Genomic DNA, 24643 nt, shown 5'->3' with positions numbered 1-24643 from the left:
TGCAGCAAAAAGGAACAAAAAAGAAAAATAGACAACAAACAAAAAAGAGCAGAACAATAACAAAGAATAAGAAATAAAATAAAATTAGAAAAATAAAAAATATATTAGAAAAAATAAAAATAAAAATGAAACAACAAAACACAACAGCAAAAAAAATTTTTTTTAACTTAAAAAATTTTTTTAAATTAAAATTCCCTGGTGCCTCTGCTATCAATTTCATTGTCCCCACAGTGAGCTACATCCAACCCCTGCCTCCCTAAGAGGGCCTCCAACACCTTTAGGTAGCTATCTGGACCCACTGTGTCTGCCCCACCTCTGTGTGTGTTTCTTTCACCAGTGTCTGCTCCTGAAGATGGCTCAGAGCACATATGCTCGTGCAAGCCAGCTTGGGGGCAGGCTTCCATGGGTGTGTCCACAGGGGCCATCATGGCTTGAGGAGGCTTTGGAGAATGGTGGTGCTCGGCCTGCCTGGACCCTTGCAGCCCTAGGAAGGGCTTTGTCAGGGGCGGCACATGGGCCACCAGGACCTGTGCAGCCTTTGTAGGCTTTGTGGGGGACAGTGCTCAGGTCCACCAGGACCCGAGCAGCCCCCAGAAGCCCTGGGGGGTGTTGTACTTGGGTCCGTTGGGACCCAAGAAGCCAGAGGAGGCCTCAGCAGGGGCAGGGCTCAGGCATGGGACCTATATGGCCTGAAGAGACCTCCATGAGGTTAGGGCTCAGGCCCAGCACCCTAGCAGGCTTGCTGGTGCCCGAGTGGTGGTGGGGAACCCTGGTTTGAGGGGCAGGTGAGCCTGCTCAGGTGTGTGCCCCTGCCACTGCCCAAGGAGGCCAGGCTGGTGGACAGGGAAGGGTGTTGCAATGGTGGCTTTTCCCTCTGCGCACCACTCAACAATTGCGCCCCACTTCCCTGGTGGCCTGGGCCTCCTCCACCAACCTTCCTGGCTGTGGAACCCTTCCCCCCTGCCACCCCAGGTCATCTCCCCACCTCCCACAACTGTCCCCTCCCTGGGTCCACCCTCCAAACCCCACTGTCCAGCACCCAGCCCTTCTCCCCACCATGGGACACACAACCCAGGCTGGCGTGCGTAGGGGCCTAGCACAGACCACACACAGGCCCCACCTCTCTCTCCCCCCACAGACCTTTGCAGGGCACCCCTCTGACCCCCCGCCCCTTGAAGGTCCCCCCGTCTCTGCTGATCCCCCTGCCACTAGTGGGTCCCCCTGAGTGCTGAAACCTCTCCTCTCCCCCAGCCCCTCCCCCTAGGGGTGCCAGCCCTGTTCCGTCTCCATCACTCTTCCCTCCCACCTTCCCTCCCTCCTTCCCTTCCATGTCCCACCCAGCTGCACAGGAACCCCTCCTGTCCCCCAGGTGTCCAAGGTTCCCCATTAATGCCTAGCAGGTGCTCTGTGAGAACTGTTCTGATGCACCCCTGCTGTACCTGTGAGGAGATGCAAACTCCACTTTCTCCTACTCTGCCATCTTGACCCAGAGTTCGAAAGTCTCCTTATTATATTTACGTTTTAGAAATATTATTTTGGCTACTGTATGGAGAATAGCTTAGATGGGGTCAATAGTGGGTACTAGGAGAACAGATAGCAGACAACTGAGGGAATATAGGTAAGAAATGAAATGGGGAGAGTGGATGAATTAGGTATTTTGCAGCTGAATTCTTAGAACTTTATGACTGAATGGATGTTGGGAGGGAAGGGCAGGCTAGAGTTAGGACACAGCCCAGGTTTCTGGCTAGGGCAACCAGAAGGTGGTCTTATCACTCACTGATATGGGGGAACAAAGAAGAGAAACAGGCTTGGAAGATACAATAAGTTTTATTTTGTGCATGTTGAATGTGAGACATGTTTGATACTTGTGATAATCATTAGAATGTCCCCTCTGCTCCTTTGCCTCAGGAAAGTACAAAAGATATAGATTTCCCTATAAACTGCTATGAATTTGATCAATTTTCCTAAAAGGAAGTTGGAGATCCTACACAAATCTTTGAGAATAGAAACCAATTCTCTCACCCCTTTCTTTAACTTCTCTACATTTGACTCTGTATTAGATGTGGTCTGATCTTTTGCTTTCAAAGTATGGTTATCATATAGACAATTAAATTTAGCTTCTCCTGACCCAACCACCATGGTTTAGTTGACCACCTCTAAGATAGCCCCCAGTGATCTCCACCCCATAGTATCTACACACTTGTGTAATTTCCTCCCCTTGAGTGTGAACTTTTCAACTTACTTCTAAGGAATAGTATACAGCAGGACTGATGTGATGGCACTTCTGAGTTAGGTTATAAAAGGAGTGTATGGCTTGTTTTGGGTGCTGTATTTCATGCTGTCTCTTGAATACCTTACTATGGGGAGAATGAGCCTCCATGTCATAAGGCAGTGCTATGGAAAGGTGCATGTGGCAAAGAACTGATGCCTATCAGGAGCCATATGAGAACTTGGAAGTGTGTCCTTTTCTAGTTGAGACTTGAGATGACTGCAGCTGATTGTAGTCATGTGAGAGATCACGAGCCAGAATCACTCAGTAAAGCTGCTCCCAGATTCATGATCAACAAAAACTGTCAGATAATAAATGTTCATTGTTCTCAGTGACAAGTTTTGGAGTAATTCATTATGTAGCAATAGATAACTAATATCCCTAACTTGCTGGCAGGGCAATCAGGCTGAGTCATGGAAATTATATTTGAGACAAAGGAATGAGAATGTAGTGATTGACAGAGCATAAGCTATTTTATTTATTGAAGAATTAAAATAGTACATTAACAAAACCTTATCTGAAAGAGAAATAACACCAGAACTCTTTTGAATGTGATTATCACCTAAACCACCAGAAATACCTATCCTGCTGAATTCCTTCATAGTTATGTAAATCAAAGGCTAAGAGATTGGCAGAAATCAGGATGTGAGTCATTGGATAGTTTATTTTGGAAAGACTTAGATGAATCAATAAGACCCTTTAATAAAGAAATTGAAATGAAACCTAACCTTTGGAGAAAGGGTACTCTGTCATTCCTGTAGCCAAGGCCCCCAGCCAAAAGGAAACAGAGGATTGTGACAACGATCCAGTGAACCTGGCCCTAGAGCTCCCTTAAGCTTATCTTTTGATTGACTTTGGAGAGTGGGCTGGGCATGATTTAGAGGCCAGAGACTTGTTTGACAATGGGAAGATGCAAAAACTCAAGCTGCAGACCCATCCTTTGATCTTGAGCCATTAGTACCACAGGTTCTCTTGGACTTTCATGTCTGATAAATGCTCAGTTATTAATGAGTGACAAGGCTGCTGCCATGAATGGTAAAGGATTGTCTTGCTATCTGAGATGGGAAGTGCCTGACCAACACCCTCTTCTCTGGTTGTATGAGACAGGGACTCAACAGGGAAGAGATGGGAGGGGGACAAAGACACCAGTTCAGGAGGTGGTCATTTAGGGCTTCATGTTACAAGTGGTTTTGGATTTCCAGTGATGAAACAAGTCTCTCCAGCACAAGGCAGCCGCAGGTCATAATCCTAGGACCTGGCTGGTTTTGTCAATCTGGCAATTCAACGTCAGTGCAAAGGACATCCCCAATACCTGAGGGAAGAGTTGGGAAAATGTGAGGTCTTTACAGGTGGAAACATCTCACCCACAGTCCCTGGGATCAGTCCCAGAGAAAAAGAAATTGTCCATCACACTGAGACTACCCTTCCTACTATCACTTCTAATTCTTTCTCAGGAGTTTTCTCCTTTAGCTTTAGAATGGCAGTGGGGAGACAAGTGGGGGTAATGATGGCAAGACAGTAGAGTATAAAGTATTGGGACATCTTTTGTCTCCTTAAGAAATCACAGAAGTCCTGCTGCTGGTATAATCAAGCTCTGCACAGGTCAACACTTTGTGCAGTGAGTGATCTCTACCCTTGCCTTAGGCCTCTTTGGTTTCCAAGCAGAGAAAAATCATTTCTCTCTGAGCGTCTTGATTAGGTCTTAGCTAATCTGTGATACACTCAAGACACTTGGGTATAAAAATGGTAGAAATATCACATAATAAAAAAAACAAAAAACTACCCCCCATTCACCCTTGACTTGTCAAACTAAGCAGAGAAGCAATGAGGAAATTGATTACAGTTTTCATCACCAACTCCTGCTTAGCACACAAGGCCAATTTTTCAAGTGGAATGCTTTATTCATCACAGGCTTTTCCAGACCAGCTCTGTGAGGGACCAAAGTAAGGTTCTGCTTGGTGGTTTTTAATTTGACAATGAAACACTCATTTCCCTTAGGGATAAATTAACCAGATAGATCTTACAGCATATTTTCTGTATGCCTTAAACTGGTAATAACATCATTTTCTACTTGACTGGGGGAGCTCATATTTATGTACCTGGTACCGTTCTAAAAATTACATGACTTATCTCATTAAATCCTCAAAGTAGTCCTCTGGTTAAGCTCTTACCTGGATCACACATACACAGATAGTGATGATTCCGATATACAGGAAATTGGAGTGAAACCACAGTTTTGCTTTTACATAGCAACCCTAGAAAAAATTACAAGTACAAATGACACTACTATATTACTCAACTTTATCAGGAGGCTTATTTGGGAAGACAGTTTGTATTTTGCCTTATGCCAAGAGACTTAGGCCAGGCATTATATTTTAATTCTTTTATATGGATGAAGAAATGAGCATAAAATAGAAAATATTACTAGAGACTTTTCTGGTATTGTTATCATTACAGTGTCATCTAAAGTAGAAGTCTTAGATCTTTACACACTGAGTTAAACTAGATCCTAAGAGGCAGGTCAACAACATAAGTCTTTGTGTTTTTTGAATATTCACTAGTGTCTTGGGATTGACAAATGGGAATATAGGTTATGCAATCCTAGGACTGGTTGCATTTCAGCTTCTGCTTCAAAAGCCAGTAAACATATAATAGGCTTGCCAAGCTGCAGGGCAGTTGCTGGTTGGTAGGTGTCCCAGTCTTTCTTCACAGACCCTCCCAAATTCCAGAGATTTCCAAACAACCTCAAGTGAGTAACATGGGGTAACAGGACCTTAGGGACTTAGTCTAGTTGAAAGTTGATTTGGGCTTCTTCTCTGGGTCTAGTCAGAAGTTCCATCAACTCTCTCTTCCCCAGCTCCTCACTCCTTCACTTATGATTCATTCTGCTAAAGGGTTGGATGCTGCCATCTCCAAGGAAGGAGAGCAGGGAAACAGGTAGAGAGAGAAGCTTTTCTGCTTCAACCTTACAATTTCACTTTCAACCATAAGAAGACCTAATTCTTGCTCAAGAAAAATCTAGACATAGTCTTCTGCCACTATCACATAAAATTTCCCCTCTAATGTAATAGTTTAGAGTAGCAAGATTCTTCATGGCATCTCTAATCTAGATGAACTTACTCTTTTTTTGTTTGTTTTTCTTATTTGTCTAGTTATATGGGTTGTTTCCCTGGTCTCTCTTTTGTTTAAGGTTTCCTGTTTCTGGCTGGGAGGACTAGGTCCTGTACGACTGGAGTTTCTAAGGTAATTAAAAGTTTAATCACAGTGGCCAATAGCAGAAAATTTCTAAAAATAAATTACCTTAACTTGTGGGTCTGAGGGGCAAGATGCTGGTGGGCTGCCCATCCAATCACTCGTGCCATTTACACCGCAACATTGCAGCTGAAAGCCAAACCCCAAACAAGTGATGGTTAGTAAGATAACAGAAAGAAAACCATGGGCCAGAATTGGCCTGACTACTATGGCTCCTTAAAACTAAGTACTTTCAAACCTGTGATACCATTTCCTTCACACAAAACTTCTTGAAGTAGAGAGGGCATATTTAATTTATTCACATTTTACAAATAAAAAATTAGGCACACAGGAGACTTTATAATGGAGGGATCAGGCTGACCACACCTAGACCCATTGTATGGCTGTTAGCATAGCTGATGCTATCTTGGGCCCTTACAGTTTCTCCTGTCCTACCGCTGACCCTACCCAGGGTACAGTAAATCACTTCTATGTCATAAAGAGCTTTGTAATTAATAGATATTGTGGCCTCTATGCTCTGTTAGTCCCCAAACAACGATGATAACCTTTGCTGATGTACTCCCAGTGCCCACAAGACTAGTTACCATTCATTCTGACTTAGGAATGTATGTCCTGTTTCCAAGCATCTACCTCCATACACTAAGTTAACTATAAAATTGTCCCGATGGCTCCTTGGCAGTGTGGAGTGTAGCTGCAAATGCTTCCTGATCCTTGTCCTCCAGATCCTAATACTACCCTGTGAGTAAGTTACCCTATAATAAACTGATCCAGTGATTATATGGAGCTGCCTGCCTTGTTTTTTGGTCTCAAGATGCCTCCTCAGTTCACTGGGCACTTTTCTTTCCCTCCGTCCTTGGACAATTGGCAAGCCAGGCAGGAGACTGAAAATAATGCAGGAATGGGTGAAGGGGCCAAACAGGGAAAAGCTTGTTGTCTGTGGGGGAAACCCCAGGTTGGCCAGCCATTTCCATGTGGGGTGATCTGGCTATATTTATGGAACACTTCAGGCTGGTGCAAGAGTAGAAGGATACCCTGAAAACACCAAAGGGCATACTAGATGTATTAACCGAAGAGGTAGCAAAGTGAAAGTGGGGTGAAAAAAAGTGAGCAAGCTATTGCAGCTGTTGCATGGCCTTTGTTATGGACTCTAAATATTAGCACAGAAAAGGAATTACAGTTCACCTGGGAACTAGAGAAGACTAAAGAGGCGCTGGCACTAGAGAGGACGGTCTGGATGGCATGTTCTGCAACTTAGGACATTATGTCAAAGAAAATACAACAAGAGGAAGAACATATTGAAGTGATGGAATGTAAGATGGCTAATCTTGACTTAGGAATGCACGTCCTGTTTCCAAGTATCTACGCCCATACCCTAGGTTACCTATAAGACCATCCCAATGGCCCCTTGACAGTGTGGAATGCATCTGCAAATGCCTCCAAATCATCTGCCTACTCCCAATCCCACTCTGTAAGTTACCCTATAATAAGCTGATCCATTGATTATATGGAGCTGCATGCTTCACTTTTTGGTCTCAAGATGCCTTCTCAGTTCGTTGGGCAGTTTTTGTTCCCTCTGTCCTCTGACACTCACCAACAAGTCTTAAGATCACAAAAAGTAGGACAATCAGATATTCTGTGCCTTCTTATGTGATGCTGTAGGCAATATCTATGCTAGTCTCACCACAAATAGAACCTTTATCAAGCCTCCAGATTCACAAGTATGGGAGACACAGACTCCCTGTTGCTAAAATACTTTGAGAAGCAAATAGCCGAATCCAGAAATTGGGGAATTCTACAGGACAGACAACCTAATTTCTTTCCACAAGTAAATAGCATGAACACAGAGAGATACTATCATAGATTAAAAGAGATTTAGAGACATATTATCCAAATATAATATGTGGACCTCGTTTGGATCTTGGTTGGAAGAAACCAATTAAAAATAATATTTTTAGGTAAATGATTATAGACATTTATTAATGATATTAAAGAATTATTGTAAAATTTTAGGTGTATTAAAAAGACATTATTTTACTAGAAGATTAAACAACACACTTCTAAATAACACATGATCAGAAAAGAAATCTCAAGAGAAATTTTAAAATATTTGAAAACATATATAAAAATGAAAACACACATGGAAACACAACTTATAAAAATATATGGGATGCAGCAAAAGCAGTGCTTAGAGGGAAATTTATACACTGAATAAAAATATTAGAAAAGAAGAAAGATCAAAAAATCAATAATCTCAGTGTATATCTTAGAAAACTAGAAAAAGAAGAGCAAATTAAATTCAAAGTAAGAAGAAAAATAAATGAGAATTAAAGCAGAAATCAATAAAATTGAAAACAAGAAATCAATAGAGAAAATCATCAAAATTAAAAGGTGGCCTGGGGCTTCCCTGGAGGCGCAGTGGTTGGGAATCTGCCTGTCAATGCAGAGGACACGTGTTCAAGCCCTGGTCTGGGAAGATCCCACATGCCGCAGAGCAACTAGGTCCGTGAGCCACAATTACTGAGCCTGCGCGTCTGGAGCCTGTGCTCCGCAACAAGAGAGGCCGCGATAGTGAGAGGCCTGCGCACCGCGATGAAGAGTGGCTCCCGCTTGCCGCAACTAGAGAAAGCCCTCACACAGATACGAAGACCCAACACAGCCAAAAAAAAAAAAAAAAAAAAGTGGCCTGGAGAGATTGATCAAGATGGTGGAGTATGAGGACGTGAAGCTCACCTCCCCCTATGAACACATCAAAATTACATCTACATGTGGAAAAATTCTCACTGAAAACTAACTAAAAACTGGCAGAAGGACTCCTGTACAACCAAGGCTGTAAAAAAAATACACATATAATTGGGTAGGAAGGGAAAAAAAGTGATTAGGTCAGGACCTGTGCCCCTGGGAGGGGACTCAGAGTGAAAGGGAGAATGCATGGGTGGGATACCGACCCTGGGGAGTGAGTGGTGAGAACCACAAATTTGGAGCCCCAGTCGTGGGGTCCTATGCTTGGGAGAAAAGGTGCCTTGTCTGACTGGAGTACTGGTTGGATTAACAGGAGGGCTGTGGAAGCCTGGACTCCACTCGTGAGGAGCGCATGCATGCTGGCTTGCCTCCAAGGCAGGGTGGAGAGATGTCTGCTTTAGCAGCTGCCAGATTTCTTGCAACCACCTACTCGCATGCCTTAACCCAAGCCAAGCAAACGCTCTGGCCCCACTCATTCCATGTCACAGTGCAACACTGGAGCTGGGGTGGCCATGACCAAGGAGAAGATGCAAACCGTGGGACACAGAGGTGACCCAGTATCGTGGCGGAGCCTGGGTGGGGCAGCAGCTGCCATTGTTGGTGTTTACTCAAGCAGTGCATCAGAAACATCCTAGATCTCTGATGGAGGCTGTTCTACCACCTTCCCTCCCGCCCGCCATACACTGAGAGTCCATGTGGACCCCACCTACCCTGAGGTGTGGCTCCACAACAAGGCAGGGGAGGCAGGGGCTGGGGGCAGTGATTGGCTGTGAGGGACAAGGAGATTTGCAGCCAAGGCTGCTTCTGAGCAGAATGAGGGAAACAATTGCAGGTGTCTGTGAAGCAGCACATCAAAGACAGCTCAGATGTCTGTCTTCAGCTGACATGAGCCAAAAGCCCATATGGGTCCCACTTGCTTCAGCACTTCCCCTTTCTGGGTCAAGGGTCCCAGTGCAGGCAGAGGGGAAAACACACACTAAGGGAACAGAGCCAGTTCAGGTCTGACTCTCAGGGCTTTGGCTCCAGCAACTTGGATCAGACCCTGCCACTGATAGGGCAGTGGTGATCACTGAGCAGAGGGGAAGTTCCACCTTACATCTGGCTCTAGATCTAGCCCTTCCACCTCTAGTCCCACTCCCCACCAAGGTGATAGCTGTCAGCACACACTAAGGAAAGACGTGACTTTCATCCCCATCAAATCCAGCTCTCCCACCAAAGGCTTTGGGCATGCATAGTCTATACAGGGACACTCCCACATAACAACACCCCTTCAAGACTGCAGTAGGTAACTCTTTCACCTAAATTCATAGAGGCAGAGAAAGTTAAGCAAAATGAAAAGGCAGAGGACCTGCTCTCAACTGAAAGAGCAAAAGAAAACCCCTGAATAAATAAATAATGCAATAGAAATAATTTACAGATAAAGAGTTCAAAATATTGGTAATAAAAATGTTAACTGAATTAGGGAAAATAAGAGATGTACACAGTGAAAACTTTAGAGGGGAACACAAAAATATAAAAAAGAAAGAAAGAAAGAGTATACAGAGTGGGAAGGAAGACATAAAACTGTTTTTGTTCACAGGTGATATGATCATCTATGAAGAGAATTGACATAAAAAATTCCTGGGACTAACAAGCAATTATAACAAGGTTGCAGAACATAAAGTTAATATACAAAAGCCAATTGCTTTCCTATATTACAACAATGAATAAGTGGAATTTGAAATTAAAAACACAATACCATTTACATTAGCATCCCCCAAAATGAAATACTTAGGTATTCAATATAAATCTAACAAAATATGTACAGATCTGTATGAGGAAAAAACTCATAAAACTCTGATGAACAAAATCAAAGAACCAAGTAAATGGGGAGATATGCCATGTTCGTGGATAGGAAGACTCAATGTTAAGGTATTAGTTCTTCCCAACTTGATCTATAGATTCAGTGCTACCCCAATCAAAATCCCAGCCAGTTATTTTATGGATATGAACCAACTGATTCTAAAGTTTATATAGAGAGGCAAAAGACCCAGAATAGTCAATACAATATTGAAGAAAAAGAACAAATTTGGAGGACTGATGCTACCCAGCTTCAAGACTTACTATAAAGCTACAGTAATCAAGACAGTATGGTATTGGTGAAAGAATAGACAAATAGATTTAGAGAGCCCAGAAACAGGCCTGCATAAATATAGTCAAATGATCTTTGACAAAGGAGCAAAGGCAATACAATGGAAAAAAGATAGTCTGTTTAACAAATGGTGCTGGAATAACTGGACATACACATGCAAAAAAAAAAAAAAAAAGAAAGAAAGAAAGAAAAAAATCTAGACTGAGACCTTACACCCTTCACAAAAATTAACTCCAAATAGATCATAGACCTAAAAGTAAAACACAAAACTATAAAAATCCTAGAAGATAATACAGGAGAAAACCTACATGATCTTGGTTATGATTATATATTTTTTGAAACAACACCAAATGTATGACCCATGAAAGAAATAATTGATAAGCTGGACTCAGTTAAAATTAAAAACTTATATTCTGCAAAAGACAATATCAGGAGAATTAGAAGACAAGCCACAGACTGGGAGAAAATATTTGCAAAAGACACATCTGATAAAGGATTGTTGCCTAAATATTAAAAAAAAAAAAAAACCTCTTAAAACTCAACAATAAGAAAACAACCAACCTGATTAAAAAATGAACCAACCACCTTAACAGACACCTCACCAAAGAAGATATACAGATGGCAAATAAACATATGAAAATCCACATCATACGTCATCAAGGAAATGAAAATTAAAACAATGAGCTACCAGTACACGCCTATGAAGGTGGTCAAAATCTGGAACACTGACACTAAATACTCATGAGATGTGGAGCAACAGGAACACCCATACATTGCTGGTGGGAATGAGAAATGGTACAGATGCTTTGGAAGAACATTTGGAGGTTTTTTACAAATTATACATACTTTCACCAAATGAACCAGCAATCATGTTCCTCGGTATTTATCCAAAGGAGTTGAAAAGTTATGTCCACAGAAAAAAAACTGCTCATGGATGATTATAGCAGCTTTATTCATAATTGCCAAAACTTGAAAGCAACCAAGATGTCCTTCAATAGGAGAATGAATAAGTAAACTGTGGTATATCCAGAAAATGGAATATTAACACTAAAAGTAAATGAGCTATCAAGCCATGAAAAGACATGGAGGGATCTTAAAAGTATATTAGTAAGTGGAAGAAGTCAGCTTGAAATGATTATATACAGTATGACTTCAACTATATGACATTCTGGAAAAGGCAAAACTATGGAGACAATAAAAAGATCAGTGGTTGCCAAGGATGAGGGTAGGAGGAGGTATAAATAGGCAGAGCACAGAGGATTTTTATGGTAGGGAAACTACTCTGTATGATATTATAATGATGCACATATGTCATTATAAATTTGTTCAAATGAATAGAATGTGCAACACCAAGAGTGAACCCTAATGTTAACTATGGACTTTGGGTGATAATTATGTGTCAATGTAGGCTCATTCTTCATTTAAAAAAATGTACCATTCTGGTGAGCGATTTGATAATGGGGGAGACTATGCATGTGTGGGAGTATATGGGAAATCTCTGTACCTCCCTCTCAGTTCTGTTGTAAACCTAAGACTGCTCTAAAAAAATAAAGTGTTTGTGAAAAAAGAACTTATCTTTATATTTAATTTTAAATGATATAATATCTATTATTTGCTTTAATAAATACTAGCAAAAAAAGCATAGAGGGTTAGCTAAAACACCATCGGCAACATGTTGACTATTGAAGCTTGGTGATATGTACCCAGAGATTCATTTTTCTATTATTCTCTTTTCTTTTGTATAAGTCTAGAAATTCTATAATAAGAAGGCTTCTAAACAGGATTTTTAAAAAAAAAAAAAAGGAAAGAAAAAGAAAGAATTGGGGATCCAGAAAGGTTAAGTGACTTTTCCAAGACCACCCAATCCTGGTCTCTGGGTTTTAATTCCTGTTATTTCTTTTACTCCACACTAAGCAGGCATAGCAGGGCCACAGGCGACTCCATGTGGTCATAATGGTATTGTCTGAGGCACAAGCTATGCCAGTATCATGCTGGCTCCCTGACCCCAACACACCAAAGCAGGAATACCAATTTAATATATATGTTTGTTGGTGGGTTAGGGCATGAGGAATGGGGTGCTGGTGAGCTAGATAACAAGAATGATTTGGGATACTCAGGACTTCAAAAAAGATTTCTTGCATTAAACAATTTCTGTTTTCAGAAAAATTTTGGAAAATACATAAACGAATCCAGTATAACATGTTTGGGTCTTTCTTACATCTTAGTAGGGCTTTAAAAATGAGCCTGAGTGGGTGAAGGGTAAAAGAGAGAATGTAGACAACTTTGTACCAATCAAGCTGATTCCTGTGCTCTCCTGTTTGTGACAGCCAAGCATTATTCTGAACCTAGGGGCTGTGGACCTTAGATTCTGAAACTTTCATGAAAGGAAGACCCGTCTAGTCCCCAGGGACTGAGGTTGGAAAATTATGTCTGGGCTGAGCTGAGGAGGATTCCACTTGTACTCACAAATGACTGGATGGAGTCCCATGCCGCCTTGGTGCTGTTGTCTGAGTAATATTGCTGGATGCTCTCAGTCAGACCCTCAGCCACATAGTCATTCAGCTGGGTGGGGCACATTCCAGCAGAGAAGACATTGTAAAAAGCAAGTGAGTTCAAGGAACAAGGACTTTCTAATGTAGGCTAATAAAATGGTTCCATCTGCTCCTCCCTTCCAAATGGTCTCCTCAGAACTAGGAAGTGAGGGGAGGGAGCTTATATATAGGAAGAAATGCTGAGGATGAGATGCCACTGAAGGAAGAAGTACACAGTGGTCTCTTGTCCATCCAGAACTCTGGTTTTACAAAGGAGGAAAATGGACAATCAAAGCATGTGTTCTCTTAGGCACTGAGACAGATATTCTGTACTGCCAAACACATGGAGAAAAGTAAATAGGTAACTAGGAGGAAGATAAACTTGTTTTTTTACTGTTCTTCCTATTCATCCTTCAAAACACCACTCAAATGCAATCTCCTTCATGATTTTTTTTCTCTCCCCAATTGCAATTAATCCCTCTTTCCTTCATCCTTCTACTTTGATTCTAACTCTATTATAGGACTTATTTTGTGCCAATTTCTTCTCCACTGCACACTACCCAATCTTAGCAATACAGCAATGAGTTTTATTCTCTATAACTTACCTTCTGTTCATACACGAAGAGCAGGATGGCCAAGGTCACCTCAGCAAGGAGGATAATCAGCAGCAGGACAAAGAACTGGGGCAAAGCAGAGAGATGCTCACAGCACTGATCCTCATTCCTCCCCCACTTCTACTTCACCCTGGGAGCATCCAGGCATGTCTCTGCACATGTGCTGCAGGTTCTGTTCCTGCCTGTTCGAGCCTTCATAAGCTTTCTCTTGTTTTGTGAGGAATATTTGTTCTTTTCCTACAACTAGACTCCAAGACTCTAGAGGGCAGATCAGCTGTCTTCTAACTTTGTTCTCTTCTTCCCATTGTGCCTACTGAGTTACATGTGCATAATGAATAGGCAATACCATTTGTTGAATCAGTGAAGAAGTTTTGGCATCAGCCTATTGAAACAACTGAGCAAAAACTAGTAAACTAAACCATGTGTCTTTAGAGTTTGGGGCCTGGTCCTTTCGGCAAGCAAAGGGCTATTTTGGGGTGGAGGAAGGTGATGGTAGAGGTTGAGAATAGCCCTGTACAGATGGGGAGAAAAGGTGCTCTAATCATGGTCTTAACTCATATTTATCTCCAACTCTAGGTGCTTACGCTAATCACAATTAACAGAAAACACATTTTCACTTATTCACTTTCCTTCAATTTTTACCCCAACACAAAATTTGACTGCTGAAAACCTTTTTCCCAAGTCTATAATCTTCCATCTTTTGCCACTAGTCTGGGAACTATCTGAGAACAAGGACTTTCTTATTCTATCCCCCTTTTTTTTTCTTTTTTAATTAATTTATTTATTTTTGGCTGTGTTGGGTCTTCGTTGCTGTGCGCCGGTTTCTCATTGCGGTGGCTTCTCTTGTTGCAGAGCACGGGCTCTAGGCGCACGGGCTTCAGTAGTCATGGCTCGCGGGGCTCTACAGTGAAGGCTCAGTAGTTGTGACACACGGGCTTAGTTGCTCTGCGACACGTAGGATCTTCCCGGACCAGGGCTCGAAGCCGTGCCCCCTGCATTGGCAGGTGGATTCTTAACTACTGTGTCACCAGGGAAGCCCTCTTATTCTATCTCTTGACTCCAGTTTAACAGTTGACCCATAATGGAAAGAAGATTAACCACATGACTTGAGGAAAAAGAAAGGTGATTGGGAATCCATATTTATGGATAGAGTGGCACTGTTATACCAAGCTCTGTTCTGAGCACACCAGAGAAATGAAGAGCTCTTCCTCCATAGATCTTACAGGAAAAACCGAAGTCTAAAGGTGCTCCTTAGGATAGGTAACTGACAGGGAGCAAGTGAAAAGCTTTAGCATCTCTCATGTCAGACCTCAATGGCTGCAGCCTAGGCCTTCACCCGGTTGGGTCACTCAAACTAAGGTGTATCTAGTGCAGATATCAGATAGGTAAGCATCCTCTGCCATTTTAGGAGGGTTACAGCACTCAGAAGAATCTAGAGACTATATTTTCCATCAGTTAGTGACTCTGAGTCAGATCCTGGAAATATATAATAATGTGAGGAGGATTTAGGCAGATGGATGACAGTTGATTTCAACCAGATATAAATAAGAAATGGGGGGGGGATAAATTGGGAAATTGGGATAGACATAGAAACACTACTATATATACAATAGATAACTAATAAGAACCTGCTGTATAGCACAGGGAACTCTACTCAATACTCTGTAATGGCCTACATGGGAAAAGAATCTAAAAACAAAAAAAGAGTGGATATATGTTTATGTACAGCAGATTCACTTTCCTGTACACCCAAAACTAACACAACATTGTTAATCAATTATACTCCAATAAAAATTTTAAAAATAAAATAAAATAAATGATGAAATCTATAGAATAAAAAAGAAATAAAAGTTATGAAGGCAAATTATAATGACAAGGTCGTCATTAACAGTGTAACATGGATGTCAAGGAGGATAGCAATGCCCTCTCTTATCCATCCCTGGGACCCCAGTCAAAAACAAAATACTACTGGTCTAGACAGAGTGGACTGACCTGAGATGCCAATTTTATGTTCCTATGATTTCCCTGCACTAATAGGTGAGCTGCCAGAAAACATCTTGCCTGTGGCTTAAGCCAAGGCATCATGTCACCCCACTTAGGACACCACATCAGCTGTGAGAGTAACTCACCGACATAAGCAGGCACTTATTCTCCTTGATGGATCCCATGCAGCCCAGGAAGGCAACCACCATGATAATGGAACCCACGATGACAAGCACATTGCCCAGCGTGAGAGAGGGGAGGTTATGGAAGAGCACTCCAAAGTTGTTATGGATCAGGAAGTAGATCCCAAAGCCCAAAATGCAACAGCCACAGAGCTGAAAGGAAGAATCACATAACATTCTGAAATAAAATGTGGTTCTTGAATATCTCCTCATACTCACTTAATTGAGATTAGAATCACCTTTTTCTATTGGTTCTACCCAACAAACTCTTTACCCAGATTTCCCCATGCACCTAGAAAAAAAGTTATCATCTCCTGGATGTCCCACTCATGCCTCATCTTACCCATATCAGATACCAGGGAAAGCTCATTCCTATGGGTAACACAGTATCTTCATGCATCAGATTCCCACTCTTGCTTACAGGTCCTCATGATTCAGATCTCTACTCCTTGTTCCCTCAGCTGCTTCTATATGGTCTTCCCTTTGGAAACCACAACCATGTAAAGAGAATACCCTGGTTGAGAAGTTCATCTTTCTTGGCAGAAAACTAGAGAAGCCAAACTTTTAAGAATCTTCTCATAGAAACATGAGTACCAACCTATTCTATGTCTGAAATTCAATTGCTGAATCTGGTATAGTGACACCTCCCCAGAAAAGGTGACTTCCTTTTCAATCAGCTATTTTTTCCAGGGGGTCAGGTTTGGGCATTGGGGGAGCAAGAAAAAAAGAGCCATTCAATACAGAGAATGTAGAGTCTTAGATTTCTCACCCATAGATGTCAGCAGTGAGCAGTAATAGCCTAAAGCTCCCAGAGGAACAGTATCCCCAACTGCACTGGTATCTTTCAATTTTGCAGGCTTATACTATGGCAGGATGGAAAGAGGGGAGAAAATTATCATTCCCTTCTTCTTAGGCTGGGTATACTGCACCTGACCTGGGCATGTGTGGGTTCCACTCCACACCAGGCTCTTCAGGAGAGGATAGAGAAGTAGAGTGTAGCTAGGAAGAGGTGAGTTCAACCATGCTCAGAAGAGACAGACTTACCCAAAAGATCAAATTGAAGAAAAACAGGACATACTTCAGCAATTTCAAGCTACTCATTCCCATGCTGAGATATTCTTGACCTAAAAAGTAGAAGGAAGAAAAGAGGACATAAGTGACCTGGCTCTGCAAAGTGGCACCAGAGATCAGAGGACACATATGTCCAGGGTTCAAAGATCTCCAGCATCACCTTGGGTTTGAGCTGTGAATCTTTTCTGGAAAGTTTCCCCAAACGTCTTGCTCTTTTAGTCTCTGAACTGAGGAACCAATTGTTTCATCTTGGACACTCACGTTTGTTTCAATTCAACAAGCTAAAGATGCTTAACCTTGAATTAAGCACTCTAGAAGTAAGCAATAGAGCCATTCTTAGAGGAGGGTGAGTCAGTGACACATACCAGGCCAGTGCTCAGGGACTGAAGGCAGCCCTGGGATCAGGGATAGGCTGGTCAATCAGCTGTGGAGAAAGTCAGTGACTTGATCCACCAGTTTCTTAAATACCCTGAGATGCATATACATACTACATTTGGTCTATGAACTTCTCCACATGAAAACGGGGGGAACATATCTATGCCTCATTCATTCTTCTACTGAAGAAACATATATGGTGTTTTCTGTTCTAGGTGCTGTGGGAGATATAAACATGACTAAGCAATAGCTATCCTCCAGAAAATGTCAATCTTACAGCAGAGATAACACTGACCAACAAATATCCAGTGAAGAAACAAAAAGAGATTACAATGAGAGCTTGAATTTTTTAAAAATAGAATTTTGTTTTTCAGTGAGGACATCAGTATCCAAAGTCTGGTCCTCAATTCTAGAGATCCAGATACACAGTTTTGAATTTTCTCTCAGAAGTAATGAGTTTCTGTAGCATGACTCATATTTTAAAACTGCACATAAAACTGATATACAAAGCAAGAAAGTAAATTTATTGTTTTTTCTCCCATTAGAACTATGCTTTTTCTAGTGCATAGATTGCTTTTATAATCCATCATACCCTTGTTACAGTGTCAAGATACCCAGAAATCAGATGGTCTTAAGGGATGGTTCATTCAGGCTATAAATAAGCCTGATGAGCTACTTATGTTACATAATAGAGTAATCTTCTCTGTTAAAAAGGTCAAATACTTATATCTATCTCATACCATTTTCCTATTTCTTTATCTTGTCCTTCTCTTTTCCCTTCCTTCTTATCTTGACCCTCAGAATTATTCTTAATTGTTAATAATTACTTAAACCAAGTTAAAATAAAGGTGGATTTTAATTTTATTTGGAAATGCTTAGGAGGTAAAAAAAAATAAAAGTATGGTGATTTATTACATAAGCTTTGAAGTCAAACTTGAAGTCAACTTTCACATATGCCACTGAACAGGTGTGTGAGATTTGTAAACCTACTTAACATTTCCAGTTACAATTTATCCCTGTGTAAAATGGGGTAATACTTATACATTATAGGGTAGAAGTAAAGGTTAAATCATACCACAGAGACTGATATATGACCAGTACTCAATAAATGGAACCCAAGTTTATTTAGATGGATTTGAGTATTTCCCAGGCCTCATAGTCAAGGGTTAGCTGCTCAAAAAGACTACACTCATTTGAATGTGTTCACTTGAATGTCACCTCCTTCATCAATCCAGCTGAAAATCTTTGTATTTCCATGGCAGTTAGTACTGTTCTTTGGGACTTGACAAATTCATCTTTCATTACTTGATATTGCCTGTGCAAAGAGCTATCATAAGGAATCTCAAAAATTTGGAGATAAGGACTGGTAAATTTCACATCTTAAGAGTTAAATTAATTAAAAATTCTAGCTAAACAAATATTTATCCATAGATATACCTTAGTCTGGGAGATACTTGGTCAATGTACAGAGAAAAAAGAACAAAGCTGGGATTATAACCCAGACGTCACATGTACTATTGGGTTGGCCAAAAAGTTCTTTCGGGGTTTTCTATAAGATCTTATCCATAAGATCAATGCAAACTTACAGTAATCAAAACAGCATGGTATCGGCCCAAAAACAGATACATAGATCAATGGAACTGAATAGAGAGCCCAGAAATAAACCTATGCACCTATGGTCAATTAATATATGGCAAAAGAGGCAAGAATACACAATGGAGAAAAGACAGTCTCTTCAAAAACTTGTGCTGGGAAAACTGGACAGCCACATGTAAAATAGAGAGGTTAGAACATTCTCTTACACCATATACAAAAATAAATGCAAAATGGTTTAATGACCTAAATGTAAGACCGGAAACTATAAAACTCCTAGAGCAGAACATAGGCTGAACACTCTCAACATAAATCATAGCAATATTTTCTTGCATCAGTCTCCTAAGGCAAAAGAAATAAAAGCAAAGATAAACAAATGAGACCTAATTGAAGTTAAAAGTTTTTGCACAGCAAAGGAAACCATCAACAAAATAAAAAAACAACCTATGGTATGGGAGAAAATATTTGCAAATTATGAAACCAACAAGGGGTTAGTATCCAAAATATATAAACAGCTCATACAACTCAATATCAAAAAACAGATAATCCAATCAAAAATGGGCAGAAGACTTGAACAGACATTTTTCCAAAGAAGACATGCAGATAGATGGCTAACAGGCACATGAAAAGATACTCAGCATCACTAATTATTAGAGAAATGCAAATCAAAACCACAGTGAGGTATCACCTCACATCTGTCAGAATGGCTGTTATCAAAAAGTCTACAAATAACAAATGTTGGCGAGGATGTGGAGAAAAGGGAACCCTTGTACACTGTTGGTGGGAATGTAAATTGGTGCAACCACTAAGGAACTATGGATGTTCCTCACAAAACTAAAAATAGAACTACCATATTATATAGCAGTTCTACTCATGGTTATATACCCAGAAAAACCAAAAACTCTAATCCAAAAAGATAATTGCACCTTAATGTTCATAGCAGCACTATTGAAAATAGCCAAGACATGGAAGCAACCCAAGTGCCTATCAACAGACGATTGAATAAAGGAGATATTGAATTGAATAAAGAAATATATATATTATATATATATATATATTAGCCATAAAAAAGAATGAAATACTGCCATTTGCAACAATGTGGATGGACCTAGAGAATACTGTGCATAGTTAAATAAGTCAGAGAAAGTCAAATACTATATGATATTGCTTGCATGTGGAATCTAAAAAATAATACAAATGAATGTATATGCAGAACAGAAACAGATTCATAGATATAGAAAATAAACTTGTGATTACCAAATGGGAGAGGGAAGACGGAGGAACAAATTAAAGGTATGGGATAACAGATACAAATTACTATATATAAAATAGATAAGCAGCAAGGATATACTGTATAGCACAGGGAATTATATCCATCATCTTGTAATAACCTATAATGGAGTACATTCTGCAAAAATACTGAATCACTATGCTGTACACCTGAAATAACACAATATTATAAATCAACTATACTTAAATAAAGAAAGAAAATCCATACTACTTCTGTACATTAGCAACAAATAATCAGAAGTCAATTTTTAAAAAATACATTTACAATAGCATCAAACTATGAAATATTTAGGAATTAATCTTACAAAAGATGTGAAACACCTACACACTGAAAACTAAAAAACAAAAACAAACATAAATAAACAAAAAAACATTGCTGAGAGAAATTGAGAAAGATATAAATAAATGGAGAGATATACCATGTACATGGGCTAAGAGACAGTGCTGTTAAAATGTCGATCCTTCCCAAATTTATCTATAGATTCATTGTAATTGCAATCAATGTCACAGCAGACTTCTTTGTAGACGTTTGAATATTGATTCTAAAATTCACTTGGGAATGCAAAGGTCTTAGAATAGCAGAAACAAATTTGATAAAGAACAAAGGTGGAGGACAAGCACTACCTGACTTTGCTACTTTCTATGAAGTTACAATAAAGAAGGCATAGTATTGGCATGAAGATAAACAAATAGATTAATGGAACAGAATAGAGAACTAGAGATATGTGAACAACTGATTTGCAACTAAGATACAAAGTTAATACAACAGAGAAAGGATATTTTTTCAACATGATACTGGAACAATTGGATATTGCAAATATGCAAAAAAAATTAATTTGGATACATATATCTCAAAAATTAAGTAAAAAAAAAATAGATCATAGACCTAAACATAAAACCTACAACTATAATACTCCAGAAGAAAATATAGGAGAAAATATTTGCAACCTCGTTAGGCAAAGAATTCTCCGATAAGGTGCCAAAAGCAAAATCCATAAAAAAACTGATAAATTGGACTTCCATAAAATTTTTAAAAACTTCTGCTCTTCAAAAGATACTGTTAAGAGAATGAAAAGACAAGCCACAGATGAGGAGAAAATATTTCCAAATCACATATGAGATAAAAGGCTTCTATCCAGATTTCAAAAAGAGGTTATGGGAACTTCTGACTTATAGGATGTAGGTCAGAAGCACAGGTAACAACCTGGGCTTGGGACTGGTATCTTAAGTGGAAGGAAGTCTTGTGGGACTGAGCCCTTTACTAATGGAATCTGATTCTATTTCTGGGTAGACAGTGTCAGAATTGAGTTGAATTCTTGGACACTCTGCTGGTCTCCAAGGATTGCTTGTTAGTGTGGGGAAGCCGCCACACACACATATATTGGAATTAGGTCCAGGAAGCTAATTTACAACCTAGAGCTCTAACAACAGGTGAATGGATAAATAAACAGTGGTATAACTATATAATGGTATACTACTCAGGAATAAAAAGGAATGAACTGTTGGTACACTCTAGAGCATAGATGAATCTCCAAATGATTAAAGTGAGTGAAAGAAGTGAGACAAAACAGGAGTACCTAATGTGTGATTACAGTTATATAACATTTTAGAAAATGAAAACTATAGCAACAGAAAGCAGATGGATGACTGCCTGGGGACTGGGGTAGAGGAGTATGGGGTGGGGTAAATAGAGGGGGAGCAGGGAAGGACAGGAAGAAGAGATCACAAAAGACTGTGAATAATCTTTTGTGAGTGATGAATATGTTTGTTACCTTGACTGTAGTGACGGTTATTTTTAAAATTTTTTTAGGTAGCTACTGCGTGCAGTCTGTATTCTTTTTCTATTGCTTTCACAACTTAGCATCTTTTTATTTTAATTAAAAAAAACTTTTTTTTTATATAGCAGGTTCTTATTAGTCATCAATGTTATACACATCAGTGTATACATGTCAATCCCAATCGCCCAATTCATCACACCACCACACCCACCCCCCCACAACTTTCCCCCCTTGGTGTCCATACATTTGTTCTCTACATCTGTGTCTCAATTTCTGCCCTGCAAACTGTTTCATCTGTACCATTTTTCTAGGTTCCACATACATGTGTTAATATACGATATTTGTTTTTCTCTTTCTGACTTACTTCACTCTGTATGACAGTCTCTAGATCCATCCACGTCTCAACAAATGACCCAATTTCGTTCCTTTTTATGGCTGAGTAATATTCCATTGTATATATGTACCACAACTTCTTTATCCATTCGTCTGTTGATGGGCATTTAGGTTGCTTCCATGACCTTGCTATTGTAAATAGTGCTGCAATGAACATTGGGGTGCATGTGTATTTTTGAATTGTGGTTTTCTCTGGGTATATGCCCAGTAGTGGGATTGCTGGATCATATGGTAATTCTATTTTTAGTTTTTTAAGGAACCTCCATACTGTTCTCCATAGTGGCTGTATCAATTTACATTCCCACCAACAGTGCAAGAGGGTTCCCTTTTCTCCACACCCTCTCCAGCATTTGTTGGTTGTAGATTTTCTGATGAAGCCGATTCTAACTGGTGTGAGGTGATACCTCATTGTAGTTTTGATTTGCATTTCTCTAATAATTACTGATGTTGAGCAGGTTTTCATGTGCTTCTTGGCCATCTGTATGTCTTCTTTGGAGAAATGTGTATTAAGGTCCTCTGCACATTTTTGGATTGGGTTGTTTGTTTTTTTAATATTGAGCTACATGAGCTGTTTATATATTTTGGAGATTAATCCTTTGTCCGTTGATTCATTTGCAAATATTTTCTCCCATTCTGACAGTTGTCTTTTCATCTTTTTATGGTTTCCTTTGTTGTGCAAAAGCTTTGAAGTTTCATTAGGTCCCATTTGCTTATTTCTGTTTTTATTTCCATTACTCTAGGAGGTGGATCAAAAAAGATCCTGCTGTGATTTATGTCAAAGAGTGTTCTTCCTATGTTTTCCTCTAAGAGTTTTATAGTATCCAGTCTTACATTTAGGTTTCTAATCCATTTTGAGTTTATTTTTGTGTATGGTGTTAGGGAGTGTTCTAATTTCATTCTTTTACATGTAGCTGTCCAGTTTTCCCAGCACCACTTGTTGAAAAGACTGTCTTTTCTCCATTGTATATCCTTGCCTCCTTTGTCATAGATTAGTTGACCATAGGTGCGTGGGTTTACCTCTAGGCTTTCTATCTTGTTCCATTGATCTATATTTCTGTTTTTGTGCCAGTACCATATTGTCTTGATTACTGTAACTTTATAGTATGGTCTGAAGTCAGGGAGTCTGATTCCTCCAGCTCCGTTGTTTTCCCTGAAGACTGCTTTGGCTATTCGGAGTCTTTTGTGTCTCCATACACATTTTAAGATTTTTTATTCTAGTTCCATAAAAAATGCCATTGGTAATTTGATAGGGATTGCACTGAATCTGTAGATTGCTTTGGGTAGTATAGTCATTTTCATAATATTGATTCTTCCAATCCAAGAACATGGCATATCTCTCCATCTGTTGGTATCATCTTTAATTTCTTTCATCAGTGTCTTATAGTTTTCTGCATATAGGTCTTTTGTCTCCCTAGGAAGGTTTATTCCTAGGTATTTTATTCTTTTTGTCACAATAGTAAATGGGAGTGTTTCCTTAATTTCTCTTTCAGATTTGTCATCATTAGTGCATAGGAATGCAAGAGATTTCTGTGCATTAATTTTGTATCCTGCAACTTTACCAAATTCATGGATTAGCTCTAGTAGTTTTCTGGTGGCATCTTTAGGATTCTCTACGTATAGTATCATGTCATCTGCAAACAGTGACAGTTTTACTTCTTTTTTTCCAATTTGTATTCCTTTTATTTCTTTTTCTTCTCTGATTGCTGTGGCTAGGACTTCCAAAAGTATGTTGAATAATAGCTGTGAGAGTGGATATCCTTGTCTTGTTCCTGATCTTAGAGGAAGTGCTTTCAGTTTTTCACCATTGAGAATGATGTTTGCTGTGGGTTTGTCGTCCATGCCCTTTATTATGTTGAGGTCGGTTCCCTCTATGCCCACTTTCTGGAAAGTTTTTATCATAAATGTGTGTTGAATTTTGTCAAAAGCTTTTTCTGCATCTATTGAGATGATCATATGGTTTTTATTCTTCAATTTATTAATACGGTGTATCACATTGATTGATTTGCATATATTGAAGAGCCTTGCATTGCTGGGATAAATCCCACTTGATCATGGTGTATGATCCTTTTAATGTGTTGTTGGATTCTGTTTGCTAGTATTTTGTTGAGGATTTTTGCATCTATATTCATCAGTGATATTGGTCTGTAATTTTCTTTTTTTGTAGTATCTTTGCCTGGTTTTGGTATCAGGGTTATTGTGGCCTCATAGAATGAGTTTGAGAGTGTTCCTTCCTCTGCAATTTTTTGGAAGAGTTTGAGAAGGATGAGTGTTAGCTCTTCTCTAAATGTTTGATAGAATTCACCTGTGAAGCCATCTGGGCCTGGACTTTGGTTTGTTGGAAGATTTTTAATCGCAATTTAAATTTTATTACTTGTGATTGGTCTGTTCATATTTTCTATTTCTTCCTGGTTCAGTCTTGGAGGGTTATATCATTCTAAGAAT

At 39.7% G+C, this 24643-nt stretch overlaps 1 protein-coding gene across 1 annotated transcript in view; it reads right to left on the bottom strand.

Moving 5' to 3' along the window:
• Positions 1-2907: 2907 nt before the first annotated feature.
• Positions 2908-24643, bottom strand: part of CD53 (CD53 molecule) — a 31726-nt gene continuing 9990 nt past the window's right edge. Inside the window, exons 2-8 of the mRNA XM_068538123.1 lie at positions 16746-16825; positions 15666-15854; positions 13528-13602; positions 12858-12953; positions 5570-5650; positions 4441-4524; positions 2908-3581 (exon numbers count right to left, since the gene is read on the bottom strand). Coding sequence (XP_068394224.1) covers positions 3510-3581; positions 4441-4524; positions 5570-5650; positions 12858-12953; positions 13528-13602; positions 15666-15854; positions 16746-16808 — 660 coding nt within the window. The 5' untranslated portion in view covers positions 16809-16825 and the 3' untranslated portion in view covers positions 2908-3509. The remainder of the gene's footprint in view (positions 3582-4440; positions 4525-5569; positions 5651-12857; positions 12954-13527; positions 13603-15665; positions 15855-16745; positions 16826-24643) is intronic.

This window comes from Eschrichtius robustus, chromosome 3 (assembly GCF_028021215.1).
Source record: "Eschrichtius robustus isolate mEscRob2 chromosome 3, mEscRob2.pri, whole genome shotgun sequence".
Taxonomy (NCBI): domain Eukaryota; kingdom Metazoa; phylum Chordata; class Mammalia; order Artiodactyla; family Eschrichtiidae; genus Eschrichtius; species Eschrichtius robustus.
The sequence above is the reverse complement of the archived record's forward strand: the minus strand, read 5'-3'. Positions and strand labels throughout refer to the sequence as shown.